The sequence below is a fragment of the Caloenas nicobarica genome, chromosome 24 (genome assembly GCF_036013445.1).
Source record: "Caloenas nicobarica isolate bCalNic1 chromosome 24, bCalNic1.hap1, whole genome shotgun sequence".
In the NCBI taxonomy this organism is placed as follows: Eukaryota; Metazoa; Chordata; class Aves; order Columbiformes; family Columbidae; genus Caloenas; species Caloenas nicobarica.
Window position 1 is genome coordinate 5,916,693 of NC_088268.1, and position 27,514 is coordinate 5,944,206.

Consider the following 27,514-nt stretch of genomic DNA (forward strand, 5'->3'; position numbering starts at 1 on the left):
AGCACCTAAAAGGAGATTCCCCGCCAGACTCCACGCGCTGCGGGACGATGGTGAAATGAAGAAGCGAAGCCGCCCATGGCGGAGCAGCCCCGGAGCTCCCGCGCCCACAAACCAGCCTGAGGATTCGCCGGTGCTTCATCAACCACCTGAACTGCAGCTGAGGACACCGGTTTTACCTCCTGCGTTCTCTCTTCTCGCCTCCAGTATCAGACATCGTCCCACTGGGACGGTGATCGAATGCCGAGATACCCAGAGTCTTCCAGTTCCTATCGCTGCCGTTCGCCTCCAAAAGCTTAAAAATGTTTGCACCCAGCTCAAATCAGCTTTTTTCTCAGCTCTCCAAGGAAGCGTAACTGTTCTTGCATCTCTTGTTGCCCCGCCAGGTGCTGCTTGCCCGGCAGGTGTCACTTGGACGTTCCAGCCCCGGGGATGCTCTGGCACCGGCTCACGGGAGGGCGGCTGTTCGGTTGTGCGGCCGGTGCCCAGTTCTGTGTTTGCAGCCTCTGCCACAGCAAACACGGCATCTTAATTAAGGGACTCGTTGGCTTGCTGAACTCAGACAGATGGGGTCTTAATTCAATTAGTATACTTTAATTACCTATTATAGTAGGACTTTAAAAAAAATGGACACAAGTGAAAGGTTTTCCGAGCAGCTATCAATCCTACTGTACACTTATCAATGACGAGCAGTAAATGCTGCTCAGTGGGTTCTTTCTACCACTCCTGTTCCTCGCCCCTAAAAACGGCTGAATTTTATCTGCAGGTTTTGAAATTTTGCCTGATCTCTCCTCATGTATTGAACACAAACAGCAGCAAGCTCTGCGGTGGCATCACACACAAGTAAATTGGTTGGAAAACAGGACGTCGTGTCCTCCCATCACCCCAAGCTACAGCAAGGACCATGAAGAAGATCCACATCGTTTTGCTTTACGCGTTATAACCTGCCAGTTAATGCCAGTAAAAAGGCCTGAACCCAATATAAAAATAATCTCGTGTTGGGACACAAGGATGTGCCAGATTATTTCTTCTGGTCTCTTTCAAAATTATGTCTAAGAAAAGCTTTACACACAGAAATCACAGCTGGGGCCCATCCCAAGGCGTCCATCCCTATAGCTGATCTGAGACAACAGGGACAAACTGGTGGTTAACAGGTGCCGATAGAAGGAACCTCCCCACAGCTACTGCTCTGTGCAAACTGCTAATTTGAGGTCTGTTTCCATCGCACGGAGGTGTTTGCGTCTACAGCCAGAGCCGAGTTTTGGAAAAACATCCCTCCTCATCTGGCTGGCAGAGGGCGACTTCACCCCCAGAGCACCGCGAGCATCAGCAGGTCTCCCAAGCCACAACTCCCCATCGACACGACGCCAACGTCCCCAAATCCGCAGCCGCTCCCGGGCCGCCAGCTCTGCCGCGGCCGGTGGCTCCCGCAGCGCACGGAGCTGCAGCCGCAGCCTGAAAAACCAACATCCCGCTCCGCTATTTCTGTCGAGTGTTCTGTTGTCTGGCAAAAATTCAATAATAAGCAATAATTTTGCCAACGCCACCTGCCTAGAGGAGTGAAAAGGAGTTAGTGGGAAAGAAAGGGAACGCGGACAAACTGCAATGCAGCACCAACCGGAGCGGCAGCGGGAAACTCTCCTCTCAACGCGACATCAAAAAGCCGCCGAAGCCTCGTGGTCCTGGCGATGGGAGGTGTGAGCAGGAAGCGGACGCAGCGATCTGAGCAGTGAACACTCGCTCAGAGCCGCGGTCCCGCGTTGGGACCACAGACAAACCCCAGTTCTCTCTGCAGGGCCGGGGCAAGTGTTCCAGTTCCCCTCCAGTCCAGCACCCACCACCTCCATTAACTTTTTTTTTTTTGGCCATTGATGCTTTTCAGTTATTCAAAGAGGAGCCCTCCATTTCATCTCTTCTGCCTCTGATTTTTCACCTTTTGATGGAATAATTGCAATCCTCTCTCCATCTCTTCCCAATTTACCCATCAATTAACAGACCTCCTCAAGTGATTTTAATAATTCAATCTCAAAGTCTAATGTATGAAGTTGGAGCAAGATGCAAAATCCAACTCCAAACTCAATCCAAAACTCAGCTGGTTTTTCTTGCCCGTGCTTTAGCCAATAAACTCCAGCCGGGTTCAAAGGCCGCTGTACGTGGAACCGCTCCTGCTTTATTTTTCGTATCTGTTTTCCAAAAGCCTTCCAGGCCACTGCGGTTATTTCCCCAACTATTTCATGGGATTTTTCCTTTTTTCCCAGCTGTCTCCCAGTTTTGCCCATTGTCTTCCCGTGCAGGTCAGGCTGGCGCTCGCCCGCTGTGCACCCGCCAGTTTAAAGTTCACTTTGAACGTAACGCAGACAAGAAACTGGAACCGGCAACGCAAAAATCTGCTGCAGCACGTGCCTAGAATTGCAGCCAAAGAGCCAAGTGGGCAGCAGGTCAGAAAAAGAAGACGCCCTCTATAATTAAACATCTTCATATCAGATTAACCAAAAAAAAGTAATTAGAAATAAATGAGTTAAAGAGATTCTGCAACACAAGTTAAATGGCAGTCATGGGAGAAGGACAAACTGCATGGCCCAGTCTGACTGAGAGAATTATTTTAGCGACGCTTTTTGCAAAATAAATTGCACGGAAGTTGAGAAACCTTCTGAAATTAAGTTGTTTTTTTTTTTTAAAAAAAAAAATCTTTGGCTCCTTCAAGGAAGCGGAGGAGAAAAAAAAAAAAAAGAAAAAAAAAAGCAAAAGGAGCGAGTCGGTATTGTGTCCTTAGCAGCAGTTTGAGCAGCAGAACAAAGGCAGGCAGAGTTTCAAAGCACAGCAGCTCTCCCCACTCCGCTGTTTGTTCTGCTCATGAGCAGACAAGCTGTTCCCTTTCATCTGGAAAAACTCACACAATAAGAAAAATACCTCAGTAGAATCCGAGTCTGTACTAACAAAGCCCCAGGGGCAGCAGGAGGAAATCTTCCGGCCAGCAGAAACTCTTTGGCGTTGGATCCTCAGCAGGCGGCTGTGGGCACAGGGCCAGGGACCGTCCGGTGCCCTCTGCCCATTCTCCTCCTCCTCCTCCTCCTCGCCGCGAAGGCTCCGGCCTCGCAGGTCAGCGAGCGGAGGCCGTGGGGCACGGAGCTAATGGGGAGAGGCAGCAGATGAAAGGCTGACACAGGGTGAGACTCTGGGTGACGCCCTCGGGGACGGGGAACAGAGGGAATCAAAAGCACGAGCACAGGGTCCAACCTGGACTCTGAATCCAGAGCCGCGGGAGCCGCGCTGTGGGTCAGAGCCGCTAAAAACGTCTCTCCGGAAGGTTGTTTTGAAAAACATGCCATCTCCTTGTGGAATTCAAACCTCCAACTGTTCCACTGGCATGGACACCTCTGCAGCACCAGCACAGGCCACAGATTGCGAGTTAACTTGAATTACATTTCAGATCTGGGGAGGGTGGCAGTGGGAGGTTGATGAACAGTATGCTCTAGCTCTGATGTTGTTACAACCAGATGGCTTCAGCTGTATCATTTACAATAAAAAAACAAACAAAAAAAAAGTGAAGCTGACAAATAAATCATTAATTCACCTGCAACGAGCAGGATGTGAGCAAGTCGCCTCCTTCGCAGATCTCCCGACAGCGCGTCCTGGCTCTGCAGGAGGGGCTGGGACCGACAAGCCCCAGCACAGATCATTGTCCTGCAGGTATCTCCCCGTCCTCGGGGAAGGAGCCCGCCAGATCTGCAGCGCTTTCCGGTAAATACCTCCCCAAAACGCCGAGCACAAGCGACATGAACACGCGTTCGCTTTCTCCAGGCGCATCTGCTCCCCAGGGCAGGGCTGAGCAGGGACATGCAGCGGTCGGTCACTCCAGCGGGACAGGGATGAAGGTCTGGGGCAGGGTGGAATATTTCAATAAACAATGCGGTTACTGCAGCATAATTAGACATCTCTGTGCCACACAGACAACTCCTGCAATTACCTGGCAATGAACTTTTCATGTCTATACGCAATTAGAAGCTGAAATGCTGGGTTTGAGTCCTGACAGGGGAGGGGGAAGAAGCTCGTTATGACTAAATGCTTCGCTTACCTAAAAGGAAACGCACGCTAAATCCAATATAAAAGGAATTAGTGGCGTTTGAGCAATAGATGTAATATGGGAATTGGTGAACCACGTAGAAGGAAGGATTGCTATGCGGAGGGTTGTGTGTTTGTGATGAGAGCCTGGTGGGGAACACAAGGGGCAGGGACCCTCTCAGGAGTCACCATCCGATAAAAACATGCAGCAGCCAGATTAAACACGAGTGTGCGAACGGAATTCTCCTTCACACAAGGGACAGGAGGCTGTGAGGCAGTATGGTAACAGAATGAAAAATCAGAGACAATAGACACCTCAGCTATTTCCTAGACACAACAGCATTACTCTCCGTAAGCCATTCCGTGCCCTAACTGACCATCAAAGGTCGGATCAATCTGCCACTGCCCAGCATGGTGTGTCTCAGTCTGCCCTCCCTGGAGATCTGGGGCTAATGACCCCAAGAAGGGACACTGGCTGTGCTGCCAGACCTGCCCGCACCCTCCTGTGTCAGACCCTGACCGTCCCTGCGTCCCCACCAACAGGCACAGCGGCAAGGAAAGCCCAGGGCCCCGCTTCGGGCAGCTGGTATTAAGTCCAATGCTCTCCAGTATTTTGGTAATACCTGCTACGAGCAATAAACCAGGTTTGCACTGCAGCTCTGTGTGCGACATCCCTTAATAAATCCCGGTTGAGCTCCGGAACAGCACATCGCTGTCAGCACACGGCAGCAGACTGAAATGGGACCTCCGGGGAGCCCGTCTTAAACTGGGAAGTCTTAAAAATGAAACAAGAAAGACAACAGATACCACACAGTACAAAATAGTAATTATTTATATTTTCAAAAAGAAAAAAAAAAAGTTACCAGCTATTTTGAAACTTCTTCCCTGTAAGAAGAGTGACTAATAGAAAGGAGCAGGACTGGATCTATACAGTCAGCAAGTCAGGTACAAACAGTTGTTAAGAATCATTTAGCAACTCAGGACAGGGACTTCTGACGCAGCGTTCATGAACAATAAAATTTCTCTCTCTTTTTTTTTTTTTTTTTTAAAAAGGGGGAGGAGGGAAAATAAAGCAGGGAAAAATGCCAAAAACACTTCCCACAATATCTAAAAACAGTAACCGTTGTTCTTGTCAGACAGCACGCTCCAGATCCAAGGATTTTCTAGTCCTTTCCAAACCAACAGCCTTGCCAAGGGCTGCCTGCAGTCTATTCACACCCTCCAGCCATTCACTGGCCCCTTGCACTCCAACCTGTCACTTGATAAAACGTGGGGTTTTTCTTCCTTTTTTTCTCCTTTTTTTTTTTCAATTAACATACAAGTGCTACTAACAGAGAAACTCATCTTCTTGTTGCTGGATAGCAATAAGGAGTTACACAAATGTCCAGTTTTTAGCTCAGCTGGAAGGACTGAAATTCTCTTTTTTTGATATAAATACTACTGGAGCTCCCATCAGGTACTTCCTTTCCAGAACTTCACTGGAAATTCTTTTTAACCCTCCAACGCTTTCCAAGGCTAAAACGTCCTCTTGCTCCAGGCATCTGACGGTTCATTCTGTGCTGCCAGACGCAGAGATGTTGTTTTCCCCAGTACCTCTGCTGGGTTATCCCGACTCGGGTCGGCGCCTAAACCTAACCTGGTCCTTAATTGACTCGGCCAAGTCGAAGGGAACACACAGACAATGCAGCGACAGGGATTCGTTAGGTTGAACAGCCCCAGGCCCACCCTCCCCCCTCTCCCCAAGTTACTTGGTGCTGTTTGAAAAAGTCTGGGTGTCACGAAGCAGTCTCTTCCCCCCAACAACAGAGTAAAAGCTCCACAGATTTCGCTGTCTACCTGGTGGTCAAGGTCACAGCAGCAACGGCTGGTGCTGCTTCCAGAACAACACGGGGCGGCGCAAGCCGGGCTTTAGGATTGCTTCAGTCGCTTCCGCGGGGGCCCCAGGAAGGGACACTGCGCCGAGGCCAGCGAGCGATAGGCCTCGGCCACCAAGTGGGGGTGCGAAACCACCATCGACTTCCAGCCCGAGGTCTCCATGACATCAGAAGCATGACTAGAAGTAAGAGAGCATAAATCTGAAGTTATCGACTGGGGATAGAAAGGATTGTTAACTAAATAGATTCTTTCTGCACGCCTGAGAAACCTGATGTTTTTAGTGCACGGTTTCAGGGTCACTCTGGATGCATGTTGGGGATCTTTGTGAAGACCGCAAGCGTTGGCTCTGCTGGCACGGCTGCACGCTGCGCAGTGCTGCAACTTCAGGGGGAAAAGCTTAAACCTCCGTGATGGCAGGTGGAGGACAGCAGGAACACCGTGTTATCCATCCCAACTACTCAGCACAGAAGTAGTTTACATCAATATAGGAGGTACTGAGAAAAACTGACAAATAGGACTAAACATGTTTCCAGACATCGAAGCAGTTGGTAGCGATTTGACGCATGCTGAAAAGTCTGTTATATTACAATGTGCAAATAGTCCCGCAATATCAGGGACTACTTGACATTCTACTGCCTACAAGTTGTTATGGTGTTGGGAAGAGACCAGACCAGCTCACAGACACCACTGTGCACTCTGAACAGCCCCGGCAGGACAGGACTGACGTGCCCTTGGTGCAACGGCACTTCTGGGATACCGGATCAGTGAAGGACCACAATGGGAGAACTCAAAAAAACCAACAGAGGAGGATCTCCCCTGCCTGTGACGGCTCCCAGGCTGTGAACCCTGCTGCTAATAAACACTTTCCTCTAGGTTTGTTGCATCCCAGAACAACAGTGAACTCACTAGTTAATGAAGTCGACTGCCTGAGTTTTGAGCTGGTCGGCGCTGTGCAGGTCGGCCAGGATGAGGATCTCGGCTGCGTTCTCCACAGACAGGTTGCTGCACAGCGCGTCCTCACACATCACCTTCAGGCGCTCCAGCGCGTACTGCAAAATACAAACCGGAGCACAGTCAGGGGCAGGACGCGCCGCGCCAGGCCTGACGCGAGGCCTTGCTCTGCTCCTCCACTCTTCAGTAGCAAACTACCCTACCACGAACAGGCCTCTTTGCTCTGCTATATGCATCTGAACTGCACTCAAAGAAGTAGTGACCAGCAACAAAAAACCAACCAAACAAAAAAAGAATCGTGATGCGCCCACCCTGAGGAAAAGCAATGGAGAGGAGACATACCCACCAGAACTCATCCCGGCCTGCGGGGACAGGCTGCCTGGTGCTGTGCTCATGCTTGGAAATGAGAGCCTCAGGTCACCTGGAACACTGTCTCAGTCACTTCAAGGCACAGAATGCTAAAGCCAGACTTTTATTCTCACTCTCTGGCAGGATCACCTGCATTCAGTGGGAAGACCTAACAGGGAACGCTCCACAGGGTTCCAGGGACGTTCGGGCAGCTTTCACCGAACTCCTTTGCCATTCCTGACCTGCATATCAAGACCAGCCTTGCTCAAGTACATGCTGTTTGTTTAATACTAAAGTGTTAAACAAATGTTGCCGATTTCTTGCAGCTATCCAGCTGGAAACCGAACACCACAGTATGTCTAACTCTGGCAAAACCTCTGTTCTAACTCTACATCCTCAATCTAGAGTTTCTACCATCCCACTGTGCATTCGGCTCAGCGCTTTCAGGCGCGCAGGGCTAAGCCATGTTGATAGCTTTAGGAACTCCACGGATGTGTGTGGCTCCAGAGAGCTGTCTAACAACTGTCACCCTGCTCCCTGCAGCACTTCGGGCAGCACCAAAACCTGCTGACACCACCCAGATCTTCAAAAGCAACACGGTGGGCTGGGGCAGACCCCAAACCTCAGGCTTACGGATATCACAGCTGGGAACCGTGAGACCGAGATGCTTCTGGAAATCTGGGTACGTGGGAGCTGACCAGGGGTCTGCGGCTCTTTGCATGAACCAAACGGAATAGTTCCGAATATTCTGGGTCCTGTGATTCCATTTCACGGGGTTAGGAGAGCAGTCAATTCTAATGCAGTTCTTACGGGAGTAATAACATTAGTAGTACAGAAATTGTCCTGAAGACTAAACACAGTTCAGTCCTCTTTATGTTATCACTTCCAATTGAGTGATATTTCTAAAAAAAAAAAAAAAAATATCCTTAAGATTGTTAATTTTTTTAATCTGACAGATAACTGCATTTGAGAGTAATCTTCACATTGTTTATAAGGCTTTTTGGACAACTATGAGATGACACAGTATCCGAGTTCGTCAGTGTGTGAGGCCCCATTTGGCAAACACACCAGGTTTGTAAGGGCTGCTCTGCCAGCCTGAACAGAGACCTGGTAACGAGCTCGTCTGTGCGACAACGGGAGCGCTTGCCATTTGATAAGCACTATCACTTTAGACGGAGTTTATCTTCCTATTGATTAAATTTAAATTAATAATTATAGATTATAAAACCCTGTTTTCACTGAAGACTCGGTGACAATAATTACTTCAATTGAAGCACGGCACTCATAACCAGGACAGTTTGCTCCCACCAGAACATCCGAGGAGGCAACTCACACTTACTTGCTTTATTTGTACCAATAACTAAACCAGTTTCAAACGAGGGGCAAGCCATTATTTTATAGTACTGTCAGTAGATTAAAATGTAGCAAACAAAGCCTAAAATTATTCCTTTTATAAATGGAATATTCTCCTCCATGCATGTACCATTTTTATTTCGATTATCGCTACAAATAGCTCAGCTTCTAATTACATACTTGGACAAAAGTAGCCATCCTGGTCTCTCAGGTACCAAGATTTCCCTTTCCCCCCTTTCTTAATTACATTTAAACCAACACCCCACCTAACAGCACACTTACCCAAGCGGCTGAAATAGCATCTCCTGGGCTGAGAAGACACGCTTTGCTTTGGGTCTAATTACATATTTTCCCCAAGAGGCAGGAGGAACTCAGAAGAAGCTGTTTCAGTCTCTTGAGTAAATATTAGATGGTTTATGCGCTTCCATGGAAGATTTTTTATTTTTGCTTTTAAAAGACACACAATGAGTTTAAAAGGAAAAAAAGCCCTACATTAAAAGCCAGGAAACTCAAAGTTAAAGCCTACTCTGTCCTTAATGTACTGCTTCGTACTTACACTTGTCTCAGTTAAAGGTGGTATGTGAGCTCTCAATCAATACTCTTTAAATATTGAATAAAATATGTGGCAATGATTATAATCAGGCCAAGAATCTCCTTGCATTATCTCCCATTTTAATTCTAGTTGCAGTGGCCCAGTAATGGCGTATGGAGCATTTCACCTCTAAAAATCAGCATTTTTGATGGAGCCCAGGTCTGCAGCGACAGGGAATTTGATGGTCGTGTGGTGGTTGCGTGGAACAAGGTTACATGCATCCACATCTTAAACGCCACCGCCCTCCGTGGCACCCCCAGAGGATCCGAGGGCTGAAGAAGCACGGAGACTGAACTACGCTCTCACCCTAGAGGTGCTCCCTCCAGGTCAGGGCTGAGGCACAGGGCAGTGTGGAGAATCTTGCACTGCTGCTACCCGTGCTGAACCTGCGCGGTGGATAAAGTCAGGACTTTAGTCTCCAGTGCTGTCAAAATGGCATCTTGCACCAGCACTAAGTTCACTTTTAAGAGAAAAAAAAAAGAAAAAAAGAAAAAAAGAAAAAAGGCAATCAAGCTGTGGTTATATATGAGGAATTCTCAGCGGTCCAGGGCTCGCTGGCCGGCAGAGCGCTCTCTTGGCTCCTGGGGCTGCAAAGGGAAGGAGCAGCGGTGGCTGGCGAGGCCAAGCTGCGCCTGCCGCTCGGGGACCGCCACAGCTCTCCCGTCGCACCGGCCCTGGCAAGGACCCTGCAAAACCACCGAGGGTTCAGCGAGCGGGCGTCCTCCTCTCCACAGACAGCAGGGACTGCCACTGCAAAAAGAAAATAAACAACAGGACCTTCCCGCTCTCCGTTGTCCATCGCTCAGAGCGCCTCTGGGAGCTGCTGACACCGGCCGGGCCAGAGGAGACACAGGCCCTGTTTGCCAAGGCAGAACGCTGCTTTGGAGATTTGGTAACAATTGCACTAAAAAAAATATTGCCAGGTCCACCTTGAAATTTTCTTCTCTCCCCCAGCTCTTATGCTACATTATGGTGAATAAAGATGTCCTCTGAAATTTTAAGAAAATGCTTAAGAATGAGCAGTAGAGACAGAAATGGTGGATTGTGTTAAGGTACATATCTATAGAGCTATACGTATCTACGTTACATCCAGGTTTACCTACACGCCACAGCCAATTCAGAGAAACTGCCCCACCACAGTGACCATGCGAGCAGCTCGCTGCAGCGATCCCAAGGAGCTCTGTGTGAAGCAAGACACGCGTCATTCCTGCTCCTCCGAACACCCAGGAATCCCAACTGTACCTTGTCAGCCGCTGCCAGCAAGTCATCAGCCATTTTGTCAAGATTTGGTGCCTTCCCCGTGTAAATAAAGCACATCATTTCCTTAAAAACTTCAGGCTCCACATCATTGATTTCAACCCGATTCTGTATCAGAAAAATGAAGCTTGTTAAGATCCTGACAAGATGCTAAAGGCTTCCTTCTACCCAAGCTCTTTCAGTATTCAGAAATTTGCTACAGAAACAAACTATTTAGAATGTGTACTACTTGAAAAAGAAAAAAAAAGTAGATGGAATAAGAAGGATTCTAAGTGGTATTTCACATTCTCTACCTCTCCCTGTCCCACCCCAGACTCTTTCCCCAAAGTAGCAAAGGTAACAATTGCCTCCTTGATCCCTTTCATCCTCCCTTCAGGACAGCTGCAGCAGAGACCTGCATCTAATGTGAGAGAAACAGTTAAAAGGTGACAATAGTCACAAACGCTACCTAAGACAGTGAACTGACAGTGACGCTAAGAGCTGACTAGAGAGCTATTCACCCAGCTGGAGAAGTTCTGCTTACTTCAGAACTTACCTTTTTACTTTCTTCCATCTCGTGCTCAAACATGGCGCTGAAAACCGGAGAACGCGCTATGGCAGTGGGGAAAATAAAACACAGTTAGAGGAGCCCTTGGACACTTCAGGACATGCTAAGCGTAGCCTGCCAACACCTCAGCAACCGTCCTGCTACTTCATCCTCCTACAGCAGACAGGACAAATTCAGTATAACTGCTACACAAGCGTCAGTAATGTGGCCGACAGAGCTTCAAACTGGGTGTGGGAGAATTTCTTACGTCCTCTCAAACAACGCTGAAGAGTACACGGGTGGTTAGGGTAAGTTTCTTGACTTTACAAGAAAGTACTCATCTGGAAACGTAACTTCTTACAAATGCTTTAGGAATATATTACCACAGCCACAAAAACATCCTCCTACCATCCTTGCCATAGGAAGAGATAAGCAATTTAAAATGGAGCAGGTATTTCTTCTCTCCCCATTAACAGTTCACAAAACAGTCTTTTACTACAGCTCTGTGGTTAAAAGAACGGCAGAAGCCTCCTTTCAAGACACAGCAAATCCAACCCACGTGCCCTGGCGCTGTGGTACCGACCTGCGAGGATGGCTTTGTGTGCCTGGAACTCCTGCCCCGCCACGCACAGGCAGCAGTCGGTGAAGCGCGAGTTCTCCCAGAGCCCACCCAGCTCGTCTGCCAGGCGGCACTCGGGCACCTTCACCATGTTCATTGTGTTCTGGCCGGAGATGTTGACCGAGTCCTGCACCACGCTCACCTGGAGGAGAAAGGAAAACAGGCTCAAAAACACACACTGGAAATCTCGACTCCCTCCAAGAAGTTTTTATTTCCAGGGCAGCTGAAGGAAAATGCAAAGCAAACCCCGGACCTCTTGAGCAGAACCACTGTGTCGCTAACAGTGTCTCCATTTCTGAAGCATCCTTTGTCCCCTGCCCTAACCCTGCTCTCTGCTCTTCCAGGGTGTCCCACACCACACCACATTTTCTTCTCGACCCCAAAGTAACAGCACTTCTATGCAATTTAATCATAACTTTATTAGGTGATTTCCTAAGGAAGTGGAACCTTATTTTTCTGCTTTTACAGACATCATACCTGACCTAGTTTCTTCCTTCTACCACCACTCTGAAACCCTCCCCAATCAATAATGCAATACAGACAGCAGTGCAAATGAAAATGAAGTATCTGGAGAGCTTCTGTAGCCGAGCACCCACACGGGTGGGCACGGGCAGGGGCTGAACCCCACGTCTCGCTGCTTCTGGTTAGCGGTGTCTCAGAGAGTTTAACGCTGCCATTGCATTATAAACTTCAATTAAAAAACCTCCAAAACTAAGCAGCAAAAGAGCAGCTTTGTGTCAAGTAATGAGGAAGATTTGCGGAAGGCAGATGGATTCCTTCTCAGCTGCTCCAGAGCAGCCACGGCTGGACCCTGTGCAGCCATGCTGGCTGATGAAAAACAACACCAGGGAACGGCTCAGAGCCCGGGCAGCACCAAACCGTGAGCTTAAACAGGCAGTAAATTACACACCTCTACGGCAGGCTCAATTAAAAAGATCAGTGACTAACACTACCCTGCTCTAACGAAGCAAAAAGGACAACGCTGACTGACAGGGAAGCCTACGTGAGACTATTCCCTGGATTTGCTGTCAAGTCCAAGTTAAATTTCAGTTCTATTAATAACCAATGGCCAAAGAACAGACAGCAAAGGAAGCTTCACAGTTATGTAGAAGGAGAAGTAAATTATGAAGTGAGAGAGGTGACAGAAGCATCTTCCGAGGTAAAACCCTCCTGAGAGCATGTCCCCCAACTCCCAAGAAAGCCAGGTGGTTTCTGAGGGCAGACGGGTGCTGTGTGAACTGTACAACTCACGGCACACACACCAGACGCCGCTCGCCAAAGGACACTGATGATTACCCAGAACACCAGGAAGTTAATATTCTTCGTCACTCATCTGACAGCTACAAAATCTTGTTGTCCTGTGACATTTAGACCAGCAACATGGACTCAAGGATGGATGAGAACTCGGATTCATTAAAAAGGAATTCCAAGATGCAGATCCCTTGCTGATTACAGATCAGCAAAAAAAGACTCGGCAACCGCGTCTCGAATCCACAAACAAATCCTGTTCATATAGGAAACTCAGTTACTGCCATGAAAATACACTGCATGGCTTTTTACATCAGGAGTAGATTCCAAGCGGTGACCAGCCATAGAGGTCAGAGTAGATGAGGTTTTGCTCACGCTACTTTCAACGTCTTAGCCAGGGAACCAGTGCTCCCAGCTCAGCAGAGCTATTACCACAACTCTGGGAACTTCGCTCCTTTTGGAGATTTACCAGCATGACATTTACCTATGATGTTGGAATATAATTTAAACAGCAGAAAGTAATGCAGTTGGGATATGAACAATCAGCTCCACCTGCAAAACAGAGGTCAAAAAAAATCCCCAAACTGACAACCAAACGAGGTCAGATGTGAAATGCTGACAGGGAACATAATTCTCTGCCTTAACAGCATTTCCAGCAAGACATTATCTGTGTTCAACACCGGACACGAGCAGAGAGCAAAAGGCTTCTTCCTTTTAACTCTAATAAAGCAATGAAAAGGTGCAGCAAAGACACTGGGCAGCTGCCTGGTCTCCAGAAACAAGGATCTCAACAGCAGCACCGCTGACCCCTTAGTTCCCACCGACAGAACACACCTGCTCCAAGCACAGCTGTGAGCAGCAGCTCTGCGGCCAGCGGGGACACGTTAGAGCACATGGCACAGCAGGTCACAGCACAGACACTTATTGGCAGCTCAGAGAAGGGGAAAAAATAGTAAAACGAGAGGTGGCAGAAAACCCCAAGCCAAGGTGTTGATAGTTCTTGCCAAGCTGCTTCCAGACAGCAAACCCTTCCTCTCTGGTATCGCTGCAGATTTCTAACACACTGGACTGCAGAACAAACAGGAGATAGCACGGGCAGGTGAAGCCAGCAATAAGTTTTCATCCAGAACACACAAAAACACTGAGCTGAAGCTTCTGAAGGGACTAATTCAGCAGCAAGTGGACTGACTTGAATTAGTACCGGTTGCCAAGACTCCTGGCAGATCTCAGGTTTATCTGCATCACACCTCGCAAATCCGCTTCTCAGACATTAATTCTTGAGTCTCATTCCACAACTGTAAGTTTTCTGGCTCTTTTCTCATGAAGGAAAGAGGAATTGCCAGACCCAGAGGTGTCATCCCTGACACTGTCCTCTTCTCCACATTGCTGAAGTGCTAAAGGAAGGGCTCCCTCATTACAGGAGTCATTTATGCTACTGATCGAATACACATCCTTTAGGAGATGGTTCTTAAAAAAACCAAACCAAACCAAAAAACCCCAACAAATCCGACCAGCTGTCGAACAGCTTTGACCAAAGCATTTCCTTCACTCCTGAAAGAAAACACAGCAAAAGAAAAGACTCCCACAAAAACCGCTGCAGGAGATCCACAGAGAGAACAACTTGTTCCACCTGTCTCCTGGCAAAAGTCGCAGCTACAGGAGGCATTCTGCAGTAAAAAGACCACGGGAATAAGACAGCAGAAGCTCTGAAGGTACTAAATCACAGAGTTTAAATTTGCTCATTAAGGTTTCTAAACTTAAATAGCTAGTTTCAGAAATAACTGCATCTTTGTCTGAAATTAGTATTAGTGAAGTAATAACTTTGTAAACAGTTGTAGGAAAATACAAACACAACCAACAGAAAATTGTGGTTAGTATAAAATTTGTTTTTCTTAAATTTTTATTTGTGTTGGCTGTATAGACACACTTAAGAAAACAGAGAAAACTCTTCTTTATTCAGTAGGCAAGTAACAGGCGGGCCAGCTTCCACTGCAGAGCTGGTCTTAGTTATCATCCCAAGTGAATTTCCAATTAAGGAGCACAAACAAATGGATGACAATACTAAACCAGAAGTGAAATGATAATCAAACATGCTTAATTCCTACCATCATCACAGGTAAAAGACAAATAGAAAGTAACAAAAAATAAACGCAAGCGAAAAGCAATGAATCACCCAGAGAAAGAGCCACCAGCCGCACGCACACGTACACACAAAGTGCCGCATCAACACCCAGTGTTTCTCCCGATCCCTCTGACTCCTTAAAAGCAAGGATGAGAAATAAGGTCACATCTACCTGGAGCTAATGGAACCGCTATTCTTCCAGCTGCACAGGCAGACTTACCTCGCAGAACAGAGTGAGTTTGTCATCTGGAAGAAGTCCATTGGCCTCATCCAAAAGAAAGTCTCTTCTAATAAATTTTTTGAATCCCCAGTCCTTGCCTTGCACGAATCGATACGCTCGCTGGCTCTCTGCAAGGAAGACACGGTGCTTTAAACACCGGCTGAGGGACTCGCTTGATCAAACCGCAAAAGACAAACAACTGACCCCGTCAGAGAGAAAGGGTTTGTACACACCCATTGCTTTTGTTTCTTCTCCTTTAGCATTCAGGATGGAGAATTTGAACTTTGCTCGAACTTCACTTTTTGGACAGCTCACCAGCAACAGATAGAGGGATAAATAATCTTTACTCTCTTCATCCAGGCCTTTGGGGTTCACACGTAAACACCTGTGGAAGCAGGTGTAGGAACAAGACATCAGGAGCAGTTTCTGGCAGATCATTCACAGCTTTCAAAGAAAGCACATTGTAGAATTTCCACAATAAAATGTACAGCAAACAAGTTCTGTTTAACAGCCGCTGAACGACAAGGAAATAACGGAGAGGTAAATAAGGTGGAACTGTGTGTTACCGTCAGCCTCACACTGCACCGAGACAGGGAACAACGCACGGGCAGTAACTATGGGCAAACCAACTCAAAAACCATGAGGGAAAAGAAGAGGGGGGCATGGTATAAATACCGAAAAGCACCCTGGATGTCAACTTGCACAAAAGGAAAGTGAATGAACTAGTAGAATGGAGGCAATGGACTTGAGGAAGTGCAACAAATCCAGAGAAATGGTGGGTACAATTCCACAGGAAGCAACTGAAAAGAAAAATGCATTTCTGGAAGGCTGGTCATTTCTCAAAACCACAATACCAGGGCAAAAGGAGAAAACTCCAGGGTGGAGAAGAGGCAGAAGTGCAGGAAGAGGCCAACTCATAAGCTCTTCCATGACCTGAAACTTGACACAGAATCTAAAAAGAGGCAAAAACTGGGGCAAGTGACTAACTGCTCAGACACACAAGGACAACACACAGAAAGATCTGGACATTAGAATGAGATCTGACCAGCAAAGGTTCTAAAGTAACTTAATAACAAAAAGCAGTGCAAGGAAAGCACAGGTCTGCCACCCAAAGGAAGGGAACACCAAGTGTATTACACACACACTAAATTATTTAGTGGTCATTTGCTGCAACCTCTACTAAGGAGGTTTAAAGAAAAATGCTAAAATACTTAACAGCACCACCAAGGGATCAAATAAGGAGCCAGGTGTCCGTGGATCTACTAGGTCAGACACAACCCACAGTAGATACACATTCTCGAAGTCTGCTCTGAGTTACTGGAAATTACTTGAGAACTCAGGATTTAGAGTGCAGGCAAAATTGATCTTTTTAACAATCAAACTAAAACTGGGAGGCTGAAATAGAGCTTGAATTCACTGGCTGCAGACTCCCATTGGCTTATAAGAACTTGTTATGATAAACATCAGTCAAAAAAACCTAGCTGAAGACATTAATAATCCTCCACGGCACGCCTCTGCTTCCAGGCAGGATGCAGCCTCCCTTCCAGCTACGGTTTCTGTTATTCCTGATGTTTCCCATTATCAGAGGAACTCTGCAAACAGACAGATCCTCACGTTTGTTTTCTGTGCCCAAACACTCTGCTGCAGCAACAGCACTTCCTCCCTATGTGCATGTTGTACATCACGGAAGCAAGAACCCGTGCGCAGCGCAAGTATTTTTTGATATATTTCCTTTGTTACAGAAGCCCAAATTCTTTCACACCGTCATACGAGCAGGGTGAACCTCTCTGGTCCACTTCTTACCATTTGAGTTTATCGTTGGCGCCGGATGAAAAGGTTGAGCTTTTGATGACCTCACCCATTTCTTCTCGGCAAAAGCTAAAGTTGTTTATGGTCCACATGTAGGAAAACTTCACCACCTTGATCTTAAAAACAGAGGATAATGGGCAGGTTAGGGTCACGCTCATTCACCTTGGCACTCTTGAAGGCAAAAAAAACTAAAAGCCTCTAAGTTTTACTGAGTCACCTGTGTGACAAATAACTCCCAAGCACAAGACAACAGTCTGGGCGAGCCTGGCAGAGCCAGCTGGACCCTCCAGCTCCTCCAGAGCTGCGCCACGGGCAGAGGGACAGCTCTGCTGTTGCCTTGGTGAACGCTCACTGCTGGCAAGCACGACATCGGCTGAAAAAGCACACTCTCAACTTGGTTTGAATACATTTCTTACCACAGGTGCTAATTGCACCAGGTCAAGAGCAGCTCAGCACAGCGTGGACTCACCTGGGTGTAGCACCAGCTCTCTGCTACAGGTCCACTCGACATTTCTGCCGGAGGAGGAGGACTCGGCACCCTTGACATCGCCAGTTTGAAGATTAAACGGAGTTTCACCACTCAGTAGAAGAAATTTATAATTGATCTTCACCCTGCCAGTCCCCAAAAAGAGAAAAAAGGGGCATCAATACGCACTCTAGGTACTTGCAGGTTTTCTGAAACTTAAGATTACCACAATCCCTCCAAAGAAATTCAGTTAAACTACTCTGTGTCATTCAAATTAAGCCCAAACTAGCAGATCCTAGTTCTGAATACCTGGCTAACTGCCCATGGAACTGCCTCCCAGGACACCATGGTTCACTGTCTCCAGTCACAAGTTTTTGGGGACAAATAAAACTTGAAATTGCTGCAAAAGCAGCAGCCACACCTCCTGCCCATGGGAATGATGCCTTTGTGCTGGGTTTAGTCCAAGCTTTTCCATCCCTGGGGTTCACAGCAGCCCTGCGCAACCCCACCCAGGCTCTCGCATTGTTCTGTTCACAGCTATTTTTAATCCACGTTATTCTAGTGATCTGTTTTATAGCACAGGGACAAGACTGGCGAGAGGACAAGCGGCCAGGGAAAGGATGGAATTTCTTCGCTCATCTCCTAGCTGGCGGCACCTGTCTGCACGCGGAGCACCAAGGGGCTGAGCCTGATGAAAAGGCTGGACCAGAAGAAAGCAAAAGGAATAAATAAAACAGAGTGGGACACGACATTTTTCCGTTGTTAAAACTGTGGTTAGTTCCAGAGACAACAACTTTTTGTTACAATGGCACATTCATCAAGCCTTTTGGAACACGCCAAGAAGCTGAAGGGACCCTGGATGGGGGGCAGAAGTTAATCTCAAATTCCTATTCCTTTCACTGGTCTCCAAGGAGCAAACTCCATAGATAATCTTATGATGCAAAATGGAAACTTTAACGGCTGCTTTCTGTATTTCAACAGCATTTTAAGATGTATCTACCTATTACCTCCATCTCAAATACGCAAAGAAGCTTTTGAAAGCTTCTAAAGGCAAGACAAATGTATGAGCTTGCAATACACAGGACTATTTCATTTCCTCTGAGTAACTGTCACTTTTATCTTATATCCTCTCCTCCCAGATGGCTTAGATAGGCAGGTGGTAATACAAGTTATGACAACGTGCAAATAGAATTGCTGCATGCCAGCGTGCCATTCCTTATGCTTTTAACGTGGCCCAAAGGGGACAAAGGTTCTACATTTTGAAGATTTTCTACTATTTGGAAAACACTTTCAGTCTAGTATGTCAAAGCTTTTCTACAGCTGCTTTGCGAGGCAGTTAAATACAGTTTAAAAACGGACGTTAAACTCCAACATACCCCCAGCTCAATGCGGCAATCGACCATCAAATACTGTCATCAAATGACACCACTGGTCCTTAGTCATACTGGGAACAAACAGGTGATTCCATCACTGTCTCTGCACAAGTTCCCAGTAGGGAAACACTTGCTGCAGGAACAGGGACGCACAGAAAGGTCACTGAAATAGATCCCTGGGAGCTGCTGCAGAAACCGCCCTGTGTTCCTGCACCGGCCACGCTGGGTCGTTCCGCTGGCACCAACCAGCACCAAACATGTTGTAAAGGAACCACAGCTGACTGCAGGTAAAGTTCTGAAACCAGCAGGGCACCCTCCGTGTTTATCTGCTCATGAACACTTAATACTTCACCAGTTCACACTTCTTCACTCACAGTGAATTAAAGAGCGCTGCAGGCAGAGCTTTTAGGAAAACAGTCTGTAAATGGTTTGGATATCAGGATTCTTTCTGGCCAGGAGGGGCAGGGATGAACCTGAAGGTGCAGGCATAAATATCAAGTCACAGGAAACAAAATACAAAATATTATCTTACGGACCCCTGTGAGCCCATGTACAGTCTGCAAATCTCTGACTTCCTTGGATATAAATAACAGTCTCTGGACATCGTTAAGATTACAGTTAAGAATAATTCTCACCTCATTCACAACCACTTGCAGGTGAAGACCTTTTATCCACAAAGAGCCAGCTCAGCCCTCTCGGAGGCCCAGGAAACATTCCCTTGCCACCCTGTCCTCTGAATTACCCCCGACTGAGCAGCTGTTCCCAGACACCTCAAACCTTCATCCACTGCAGGAACCAACAGGCAAAACTATTCTGTGAGCATCAGACTTGACCTGAGGTGAGGATTTTCAATTCAACAAATAATTCTAGAAGCCTCAAAACCACTAGATTTTTGCTAAACAGCCTGTCAATTTGTACTTCTTCTCAAGATAAACCAACTGCCTTTTAAGAAACCAGTACTTTACACCAGAAATTTCCAAGTATATTAATTTTCAGTAAGTTTTATTCAGCAAGAGATAACTTACAGAAGTCTCTACAAGAAGTATATTTTTAATTAAGCGTTTCAAAAATAGAGGTGGCTGCTCTGCAGACACCAGTATCAAAGACTATCCAAGAACAGCACAAAGCACAGAGAAAAAAAAAAAAAGAGCAGGACAAAGATAATTGGAGCCATAAAACAAGGGGATGAGATATGGAAGCACAGGAAAAGCCCATTATCTTCCTGCATTCTTCAAAGCCCTGGAAAGGACAATGAAAGTCTGAATTCACTGCTGTAATGAAAGAAGAAGGAAAAAAAAAGGTCAAGTTAACTGGCAGAGCAAAGTGGGAGGCAATGTTACCTGACTAGGGGATGAATTAAATGAGTAAGTTTCCAGATTTCACCGCACACGCTAAACAAGGCATCCCAGCGCCGTGGGCACAGCGCTTACAGCGCCCGCGGCCCCGCGCGGCACAATCCTGCCCGGCTGCGAACGCACGGGAAGTCGGGCACAAGGAATTCCAGAGGTTACAGAAAGTTGCCTAATTATTAACATGCTGGTGTAGAAGGGGCTGCACCCAGGGAGCAAACAACCTGCACCCATAAAATAGACTAAGACTAGAAATCAACACTTATGCAAGACAGAAGTGACCCAAACCAAAAAGCTACAATCACCGCCCAAAAAAACCCCAAACAAACCCCCAAAACAACCAAAAAACCCCAAACAAAACTAGAAAGGAGTAAGATGAATAGGATATATGCAGACTTAACTGTAACCTGAATTAGAGGCAAGAATAACTTATGCCCAAAAAAGTGGTTGGCGAATTAAGCTTGAACGCTTTCTGAAGCCCAGGAGCGTGTGCATTACACTTTCTGTTCTTTTATATCCAACAGAGTTATCTCAAAACGCACGGAATATTGGCAGCCCACTAGAACTCAGTAACTAAACTTGCACTTTGAGAAATATTCCAAAACTAAAGTTTTGTTTTCCATTCTTGGAATGTTTTTAATTTTTTCCCTGAAACCAATTCTCCAGTTATAAAACAGGGCGGGGGGCGGGGGGGAGAAATAAGGCTTGGTCACCTACAAAAATCATAATTTGGATGAAAGTATTAAGGGATGGGACAATTACCAGTGAAACAGCAGCACTGTAAGAAGAATTCCAAGCTTGACATGTATTTTGTAAGAAAAGAAACCCCAGACCCTTCCCTTCCTCCCCAGTGTCCTCAAACCCACCAGCAAAGAGCTCAAACCAGCGGCCTCCAAATAACCTGCTGCTGCTGGAAACAAACCCTCCGCTCAGCATTGCTGCTCTTCAGTCATTAACTGCTATTTCTGACATCCTTCTGAGACAGCTTCGTGCCGGTGTTGAACAGATGCAGAAAACTGTATCCCCTTTAACCACATCCAACCCTAACTATAAATTACCCCAAGTATATTAGAATTACATCCACACCAATAAATAGAAAGAGTAATCAAATTCTTAAAAGGAAACAAAACTTATTTTTATTTCATAGTTACTGTTGCGTTTAAGTCACCACTGCTGTTTTCACCAGATGTTCGCCTCTTCTTTAACTCTTTCTACTTCCATCTTTAATCCTCTTGAGGCATATCCTGAGATGCTTAAAGCTCAAATCTTCAAAACTGTTTTTGCTCAGAAGTTAATCTTCCTCATATTTTTTTAGTTCGGATTGTAAGCATGTTAAAAAGAAATAAATCTCTTACTTCTTTTTCTCCACAGTATCCTTTTCACCTCTTTTCTCTTCCCTCCTGCCAACCCATGGCTGCTCTTTTCTCTCCTCTCACACGGAAAAATGTGATTTGAACACACCAGGAAAGATCAGCCTGAGCAGACTTCTGTCTTCAATAAGAAACCTGATCTTATTTTTGAAAAGTAGGGGTTTGGTACTGCCCGTGAACTCCTTTATTTTAGATTCTGCCTCACAGGCAAATCGTAAAAAGTATTTTACAGCTTCGGCCTGTGCTTGTAGGGTAAATTGTGAGCTGTCACTTAAGTCACTCAGTTGCCATTTTAGCAATTTTTTTTTTTTTAAAGCAAAACATTTGCACTTTCATAGCATGTAAGTCATCATCCAAATTAGAAGATAAAGCCATGCAAACGCTTCTTTCCCAGAGCACTCCGTGTTAGCAGAGAAGAAGTCAACGGCTTGCCTCCTTCCTGCAGAAACTCACTCACTCCAGGCCCGTTTCTACCACAACAAACAGCAATTCCCCACGCAGGACTCCTGTTCGCAGCCTGTCCCCCCGCATTACGACTCCCCAGAATTCCTGGGGTTACACACAGGAAGGTCCTTCATTTTCAACGTTACTTTGTCTTTTCTCTGACTCTGTCAGACACCAGCATGAGAAGGAATAAGGAGGGGAAAGAGATGGGAATCAAATTCCAACCACTTCCAAACCAGCTACATCCTCCTCAAAAATCAGCAGCCAAGTTTTACAGAAAATATCTCACCCTGACTTCAATAAGGCGCAATGGCTTTGCTAGTGTAATTTTAATAACCTTACTCACATTAACATCAAAAAAAATCACATCTTACCATAAATCACACTCCGAAAATAATACAATTATAGCATTCGCCTACACCCATATTCGAATATCCTGACCATTCAAGACGAAGATTATCAAATTAATAAGACAAAAAGAAAAATTTTGGTAGCTTAGATATTTTATATTTCATATGTTTGTAGTCAACAGGAAAAGCCTGGGCCAGAAGCATTATTCTGTGTCTGTTTGTATCAGCGACATCGAGAAGCAGGGCAGCAAGGTGCTTTCTTTTCACTGCTTCTGCTGTTAATGTTGTAACTTGTGTTAAAGGTGAAAAAAATCCCAGAGGAGGTATCTTGGACACAGGGAGCTGACTGACTGATGTTTCATTTTAATTATACATTCTAAGCTGTTGTTGGCATAAGCCATTTATTGAATCTTTACGAAGCAGAGGAGATACCTACATTTATCTCTGTTTTTATACCAACAAGGCACCTCCATAAACCATGTCCAGCCTCAAAGAATAAACGAGTCTTTGTTGCTTTTGTTTTCTTCCTGTTAGCCCTTCTGTTCTGATAAAAAGTCCTCCTGCTATTCTCCCTATCAATAGTAAAACTCAATAAACTACTGGTTGGTATTATCTAAGAGAAATATTAGTTAGCTGCTAGCCAAGAACCATCTCTAAATCCCACAAGTTATAAGTCTTTACTCCTGAGTAACACCTGGACTTTTATCACACGTGCAGGTTTGGTCAGGTTAGCACCAACCTAGGGCAAGGCTGTTGCAAAACATTTCCAGGATCCAGCTGAACATAACCTACTGTCATGCTCGCGCTCTCTGATTAGAATAATATAAAATCTCACTGTAATCTTACTTGTTAGAAAGCGGAGGTCTGCAAAGCGGAACGCGACACGTGACGACAATTTTCAAACCTGTTGGACTCAAACACCTACACCGACACACTGTTCTTCTCTCCGGGAACAAATACCAACAAAATCACAAGCTAACAGGAAACCTCAAGAAAATCACCTGTCTCTCGGAGGCAGCAGCAAAATACCGTTCTGTGAATTTCATTTTCTGCCCACAAGTGCTTCTAAGAAATTAATCAAACTGATACAGGTGGGTTTTCAGCACCACTTGTTGAGGCCGCACAGTTCTAGGAAAGAGCAGCTAAGGAAACGAAGGCCCCAGTACAGCTGTGTTATTTTCAATGGGTTTGCAGTTCCGGAGGCAGGTCAGTAAGGTCAGGAACACCAGCCCAGAGCAGCCGTCCGTCCGTCCGTCCCAGCAGGGACTGCACCACGGCTTCCCTAAGCTCAGCTTTGCCTTCAGACCCAAAGGCAACACACCATTTTGAATACAAGTTTAGAAGGATTTTGTTGTAATGGAAGTGAGGCATCACTAGCTTTGAAATCTAAGCAGAAGAAATAAAACTTCATAATCTTGGGAAGTCTCCCATAGTGAACCACTGCTGTTAAAGTTGCTGTATTTAACTATGATCTGATTTACGATTTGTTGAACAAATTTCTGCAGCGATGAGCAAAGAATGTGGGCAGAACAGTAACTAAAGCCACACTTAAAAAAAATATACATATTCTTAAATTCAATTACTCCTTCATTTGCTCAGGTTCCTGTAAGCAAACTTCTACTTCTTGTTTGGCTCTAAAATCAGTAAATTTTTCTAGACCATCTTCTCTGCCCACACAATTTTGCTTACCTGTGAGATCCCAAATATTGACAATGCTTAAAAATTAGCATATTTCAAATTAATATTCTGACTTTTTCTGCATGTGAGTCTCTTAAAGGTGTGCACAAGGGCATCCTTTTTTGCTGGAAAATTATTTCTGTTATCAGAAGTTGGATCAATTTTTTAAAAGCATTAAAATTATCGTATACGATTCACAGCCCAAGCATGACATCACACCCAATTTAAAATGCACAATATACACGCTAGATTTCTAACGAGAGCCATTTTTAAAGTCCACAGTCATATAATACAACCTATAATACAGGCTAACAAAAGCTGAACTGAGATCTCAATATGAAAATTTTAATACTAATTCTGTAGTCAGCGCATCTAAAGTCACCAGGATCCTACTGGCTTCTACTCTATCGATGGCCAAAACAGATTCTTCCAGGTATAAATTTAGTGTTAGAGTGTTTAATCCTTCCCGTGTTCACGGCTTTATAAACTCTACAGACGTCTAAAAATCCATGGAGTAAGACCAGCTACACCTCACAGAACACAACAGTGCAACTCCTGCCTGCAACCAGAGTTTACTCACAGTATAGAAATGAATTCCCAAGTCTTCCAGGCATTTGCTACAGTCAGTTGTTCTGCATATTTTCTGTCCTAAAACTGCAGAGGGAAAAAAAAAAAAAAAAAATCACAAATTACATTTCATGTGTGCTATGTATTTTCTTGAATTCTCAGCTATGCACATCAGCAAAGAAGAGACTTCCAGAATCACCCAACTCCTTCCTTCCAAAACACTGCTGGACTTCAGGCAACAGACATTTAACAATGTGAAACCCAGGAAACAACTTGTAATACATTTACAGATACAGCTTCTGAAAAGCAGCAGCTGCTTTGCCTCCGCAGGGGTAGGAACACTTTAATCTCGGGCTGGCTTCCTGCTCTGCCGTGTCTAGAACCTGGGACACGTGCTTTATTTAAGAGCTCTCCCAAGTACAAAGTACAAGACAGAATGCAATAGCAGCTTATCATCTGAGAATCAAGAAGCAGCACTCTCTATAAAGACCTTTTTGTTTTGTTTTTTTAAACCACATTTTTATTGCATTTCCTCTCTGTGCTGAGTAGGAAACACCAGCAGAGGTTGGAGGAATACAGCAAGATCTTACATAATAGTCCAGTTGTGCAGAAAATTGAGCCAAAGCTGGGGAGAAGGAATTTTACAAAATAACTGGATATTCCCAAACGTGGAACTACTAATACAATCAACAGCACAGCAATAGCTCCTGATCGTACAAGAAACAGGTATCTTTCCTGGCTTTATGCACGATTTTGTGGAAATAATGTCCAGGAAAAAATGAAGCAGATGATTTCAAGTGCACAGGTCCCCAGGCAGTGGAATGACAAGCCCCACAAGTAAAACGCTGAGCAGGGTGCGCCAAGAACAGAGCTGGTAAGTCCCTCTTATTGTGAACTGGATCGGTATCCAGAGAAATCACCCAGGGCAAACAAACTCCATTCACAGGGCACACAAACGGCAGGTCCTCTAGAGGCTCAGCTGCAGTTCTGAGATTAACCCTAAACCTCTGAGCTGGCTCAGTGGGACTCACTGAGAGAAAACTCTGGTGAACGGAGTTGTTTTTAACATTTATCAGGTCTAGTCAGCCCAGTACTAGTGCCAGTGCTGGTACCTTCTCCATGTTAAAACATCTGCGAATGGTAAGATCAATTACACAAAAAATAGGGGTTTTAAGTGCTCTGCTGTGACCCGTGCAATCAATGACAGGGCTGCTCACTGAGACCTGTGTTGAACCAAACCCCCTTCCATTTTGACTCCTTCCCTGCTCTCTCTCTGCAAATCCTGGAGGGTTTGAGCAGGAAACACAATTACTTTTATAGCAGTGGTAACCATACTCAAGTAAATCAGGATATCAGATTTGAGAATAGTTTCTAGGATCCTACAGTAGGTACAGTTTTGTATTACTGTCCTCTGCTGCTCCAGTGACAGGATGACAGCTTGCGATGTACTTCTGCTGTCGTGTTGTCTCAATCTCGAGACAGATCCCTGACAAAGTATCATTAAGAAAAAAAAAAAAAAAATCTGTTTTTTCTTCAGGTCACAACAGAACAAGTGAAACCAAATCATTCAGGGCATCTGGTTAGAAAATGTCACTGAAAAAAGAAGGAAGCCAGTTATATGTTTTACTTAACTAATTTAGGGGTTTTTATAACCAAAGAGTTCTGCCGTACAATGCACAAATAACAGTGTAATTCTGCAGACTTTTATAGGCCTTCACGTTAAGCCACCCCAAACATAATCCCTTAGAACCCCAAAGGTAAAGAAAAAAACAAATCACAAAGAAGTATTCCTTTTCATTACGTCATGATGATGCTCTACAATCACAAATGTAAACACATTTTAAAACGCCAAATTACAGAAAAATGACAACCAATAACACTACATTCTATATTTTTCTCCCCTCTACAAGCTCCTGCTAGAAAGACAATTCCATTTCACAAGCAGCTTAACAAATACTACGGGAATAACATTTTCCCTTTCCAATCCCATCGATCGCCCATCTGGATAGCGCTCGTCGCAGCACCAGCACTTTGCTATCGAATCGCATTAGCGACATATTTAACTGCGAAGGGAAATTCTGTCCCCTCCGTGCTGCAGGATGATGCACCATTTCCTCCAACCGCCGCCACAGGCCGGGCGGGCCGAGGAGCGGCACGGGGCACGGAGCCCGGCCAGGCCCGGCCCGGCCCGGCAGCCCCCGCTCCCTGAGGAACGCGCCCCCGGCCCGGCCCGGCAGCCCCTACGCGGTTACGCTGCTCTCGCCTCGGCTTTCCCACTCCAGCCCTTGTTTCCTCCCTCCCTCCCACTCGTGTTTCCTCACTCAGCTGCCCACCCCTGCCCGGGGATCCCCAGGACCCCCCTGGCCAGGCCTGTCCCCAACTCTCCCCCCTCACCCGCCTCCCTCAGGCCCCGCGGAGCCACCGCTCCCGCTCCCAACTCCTGCCCCTTCCCCACAGCTCTCACCTCCCGGCCCCACGAGTGACTCCGCCGCGGGAGGAGGCCCGGCGCCGAGGCCCAGCAGCGCTGTCCCAGGCAGGTGCGGTGTGTGGGAATGGCGCCCGGTCTGCCCCCCGCCCCGCACCGGCCCCCCTAGGAGCGCACCAGCCGCCGGGGATCACTATTTGGCAGCATGTCTTCCTCCTGCGAGCCCCCCCCAGCCGCGGCACAGGCTCATTATTCCGCAGGTCCCCGCAGCAGCGCTCTGCGCATGCGCCGCGCTGGCGGGCACGCAGGATATGGCTGTTCCCAGCGCTCCCCTCCCGCCCGCGCATGCGCACCGCGCGAGCGCCACGGCCTCCCCAGCCCCCCCCCCGCTTTAGGGCAACGGCGCATGCGTACCCCCCCCCCGCACGGGACCCGACCGTCCGCCTCCCGCGCATGCGCCGTCTGCCGCCGGTGCTGCTACCGCGCGTGCACCGGCGCCTCCGAGCACGCCCCC

General features: G+C 46.5%; 1 protein-coding gene across 1 annotated transcript; it reads right to left on the reverse strand.

Annotated features, from left to right (window-relative positions):
- Positions 1-4,873: 4,873 nt before the first annotated feature.
- On the reverse strand, positions 4,874-27,229 carry SPOP (speckle type BTB/POZ protein). The gene is made up of 11 exons (XM_065651148.1): positions 27,040-27,229; positions 24,589-24,662; positions 17,449-17,591; positions 16,974-17,095; positions 15,404-15,555; positions 15,171-15,298; positions 11,545-11,722; positions 10,971-11,026; positions 10,421-10,543; positions 6,841-6,983; positions 4,874-6,112 (listed from the first exon to the last, which is right to left on the reverse strand). Exons 3-11 carry the CDS (start codon positions 17,524-17,526, stop codon positions 5,968-5,970), a joined length of 1,125 nt encoding a protein of 374 aa, XP_065507220.1. The 5' UTR covers positions 17,527-17,591; positions 24,589-24,662; positions 27,040-27,229; the 3' UTR covers positions 4,874-5,967.
- Positions 27,230-27,514: the final 285 nt, after the last annotated feature.

Excerpts from the sequence above, each read along its gene's own strand:
- SPOP (XM_065651148.1), bottom strand. The coding sequence starts at position 17,526 with ATGTCAAGGGTGCCGAGTCCTCCTCCTCCGGCAGAAATGTCGAGTGGA. Across the intron at positions 15,299-15,403 it reads AGAAGAAACAAAAGCAATGG|AGAGCCAGCGAGCGTATCGA; the intron begins GTGTGTACAAAC and ends TCTTCCTTGCAG. Across the intron at positions 6,113-6,840 it reads GCAGTCGACTTCATTAACTA|TCATGCTTCTGATGTCATGG; the intron begins GTGAGTTCACTG and ends TCTTACTTCTAG.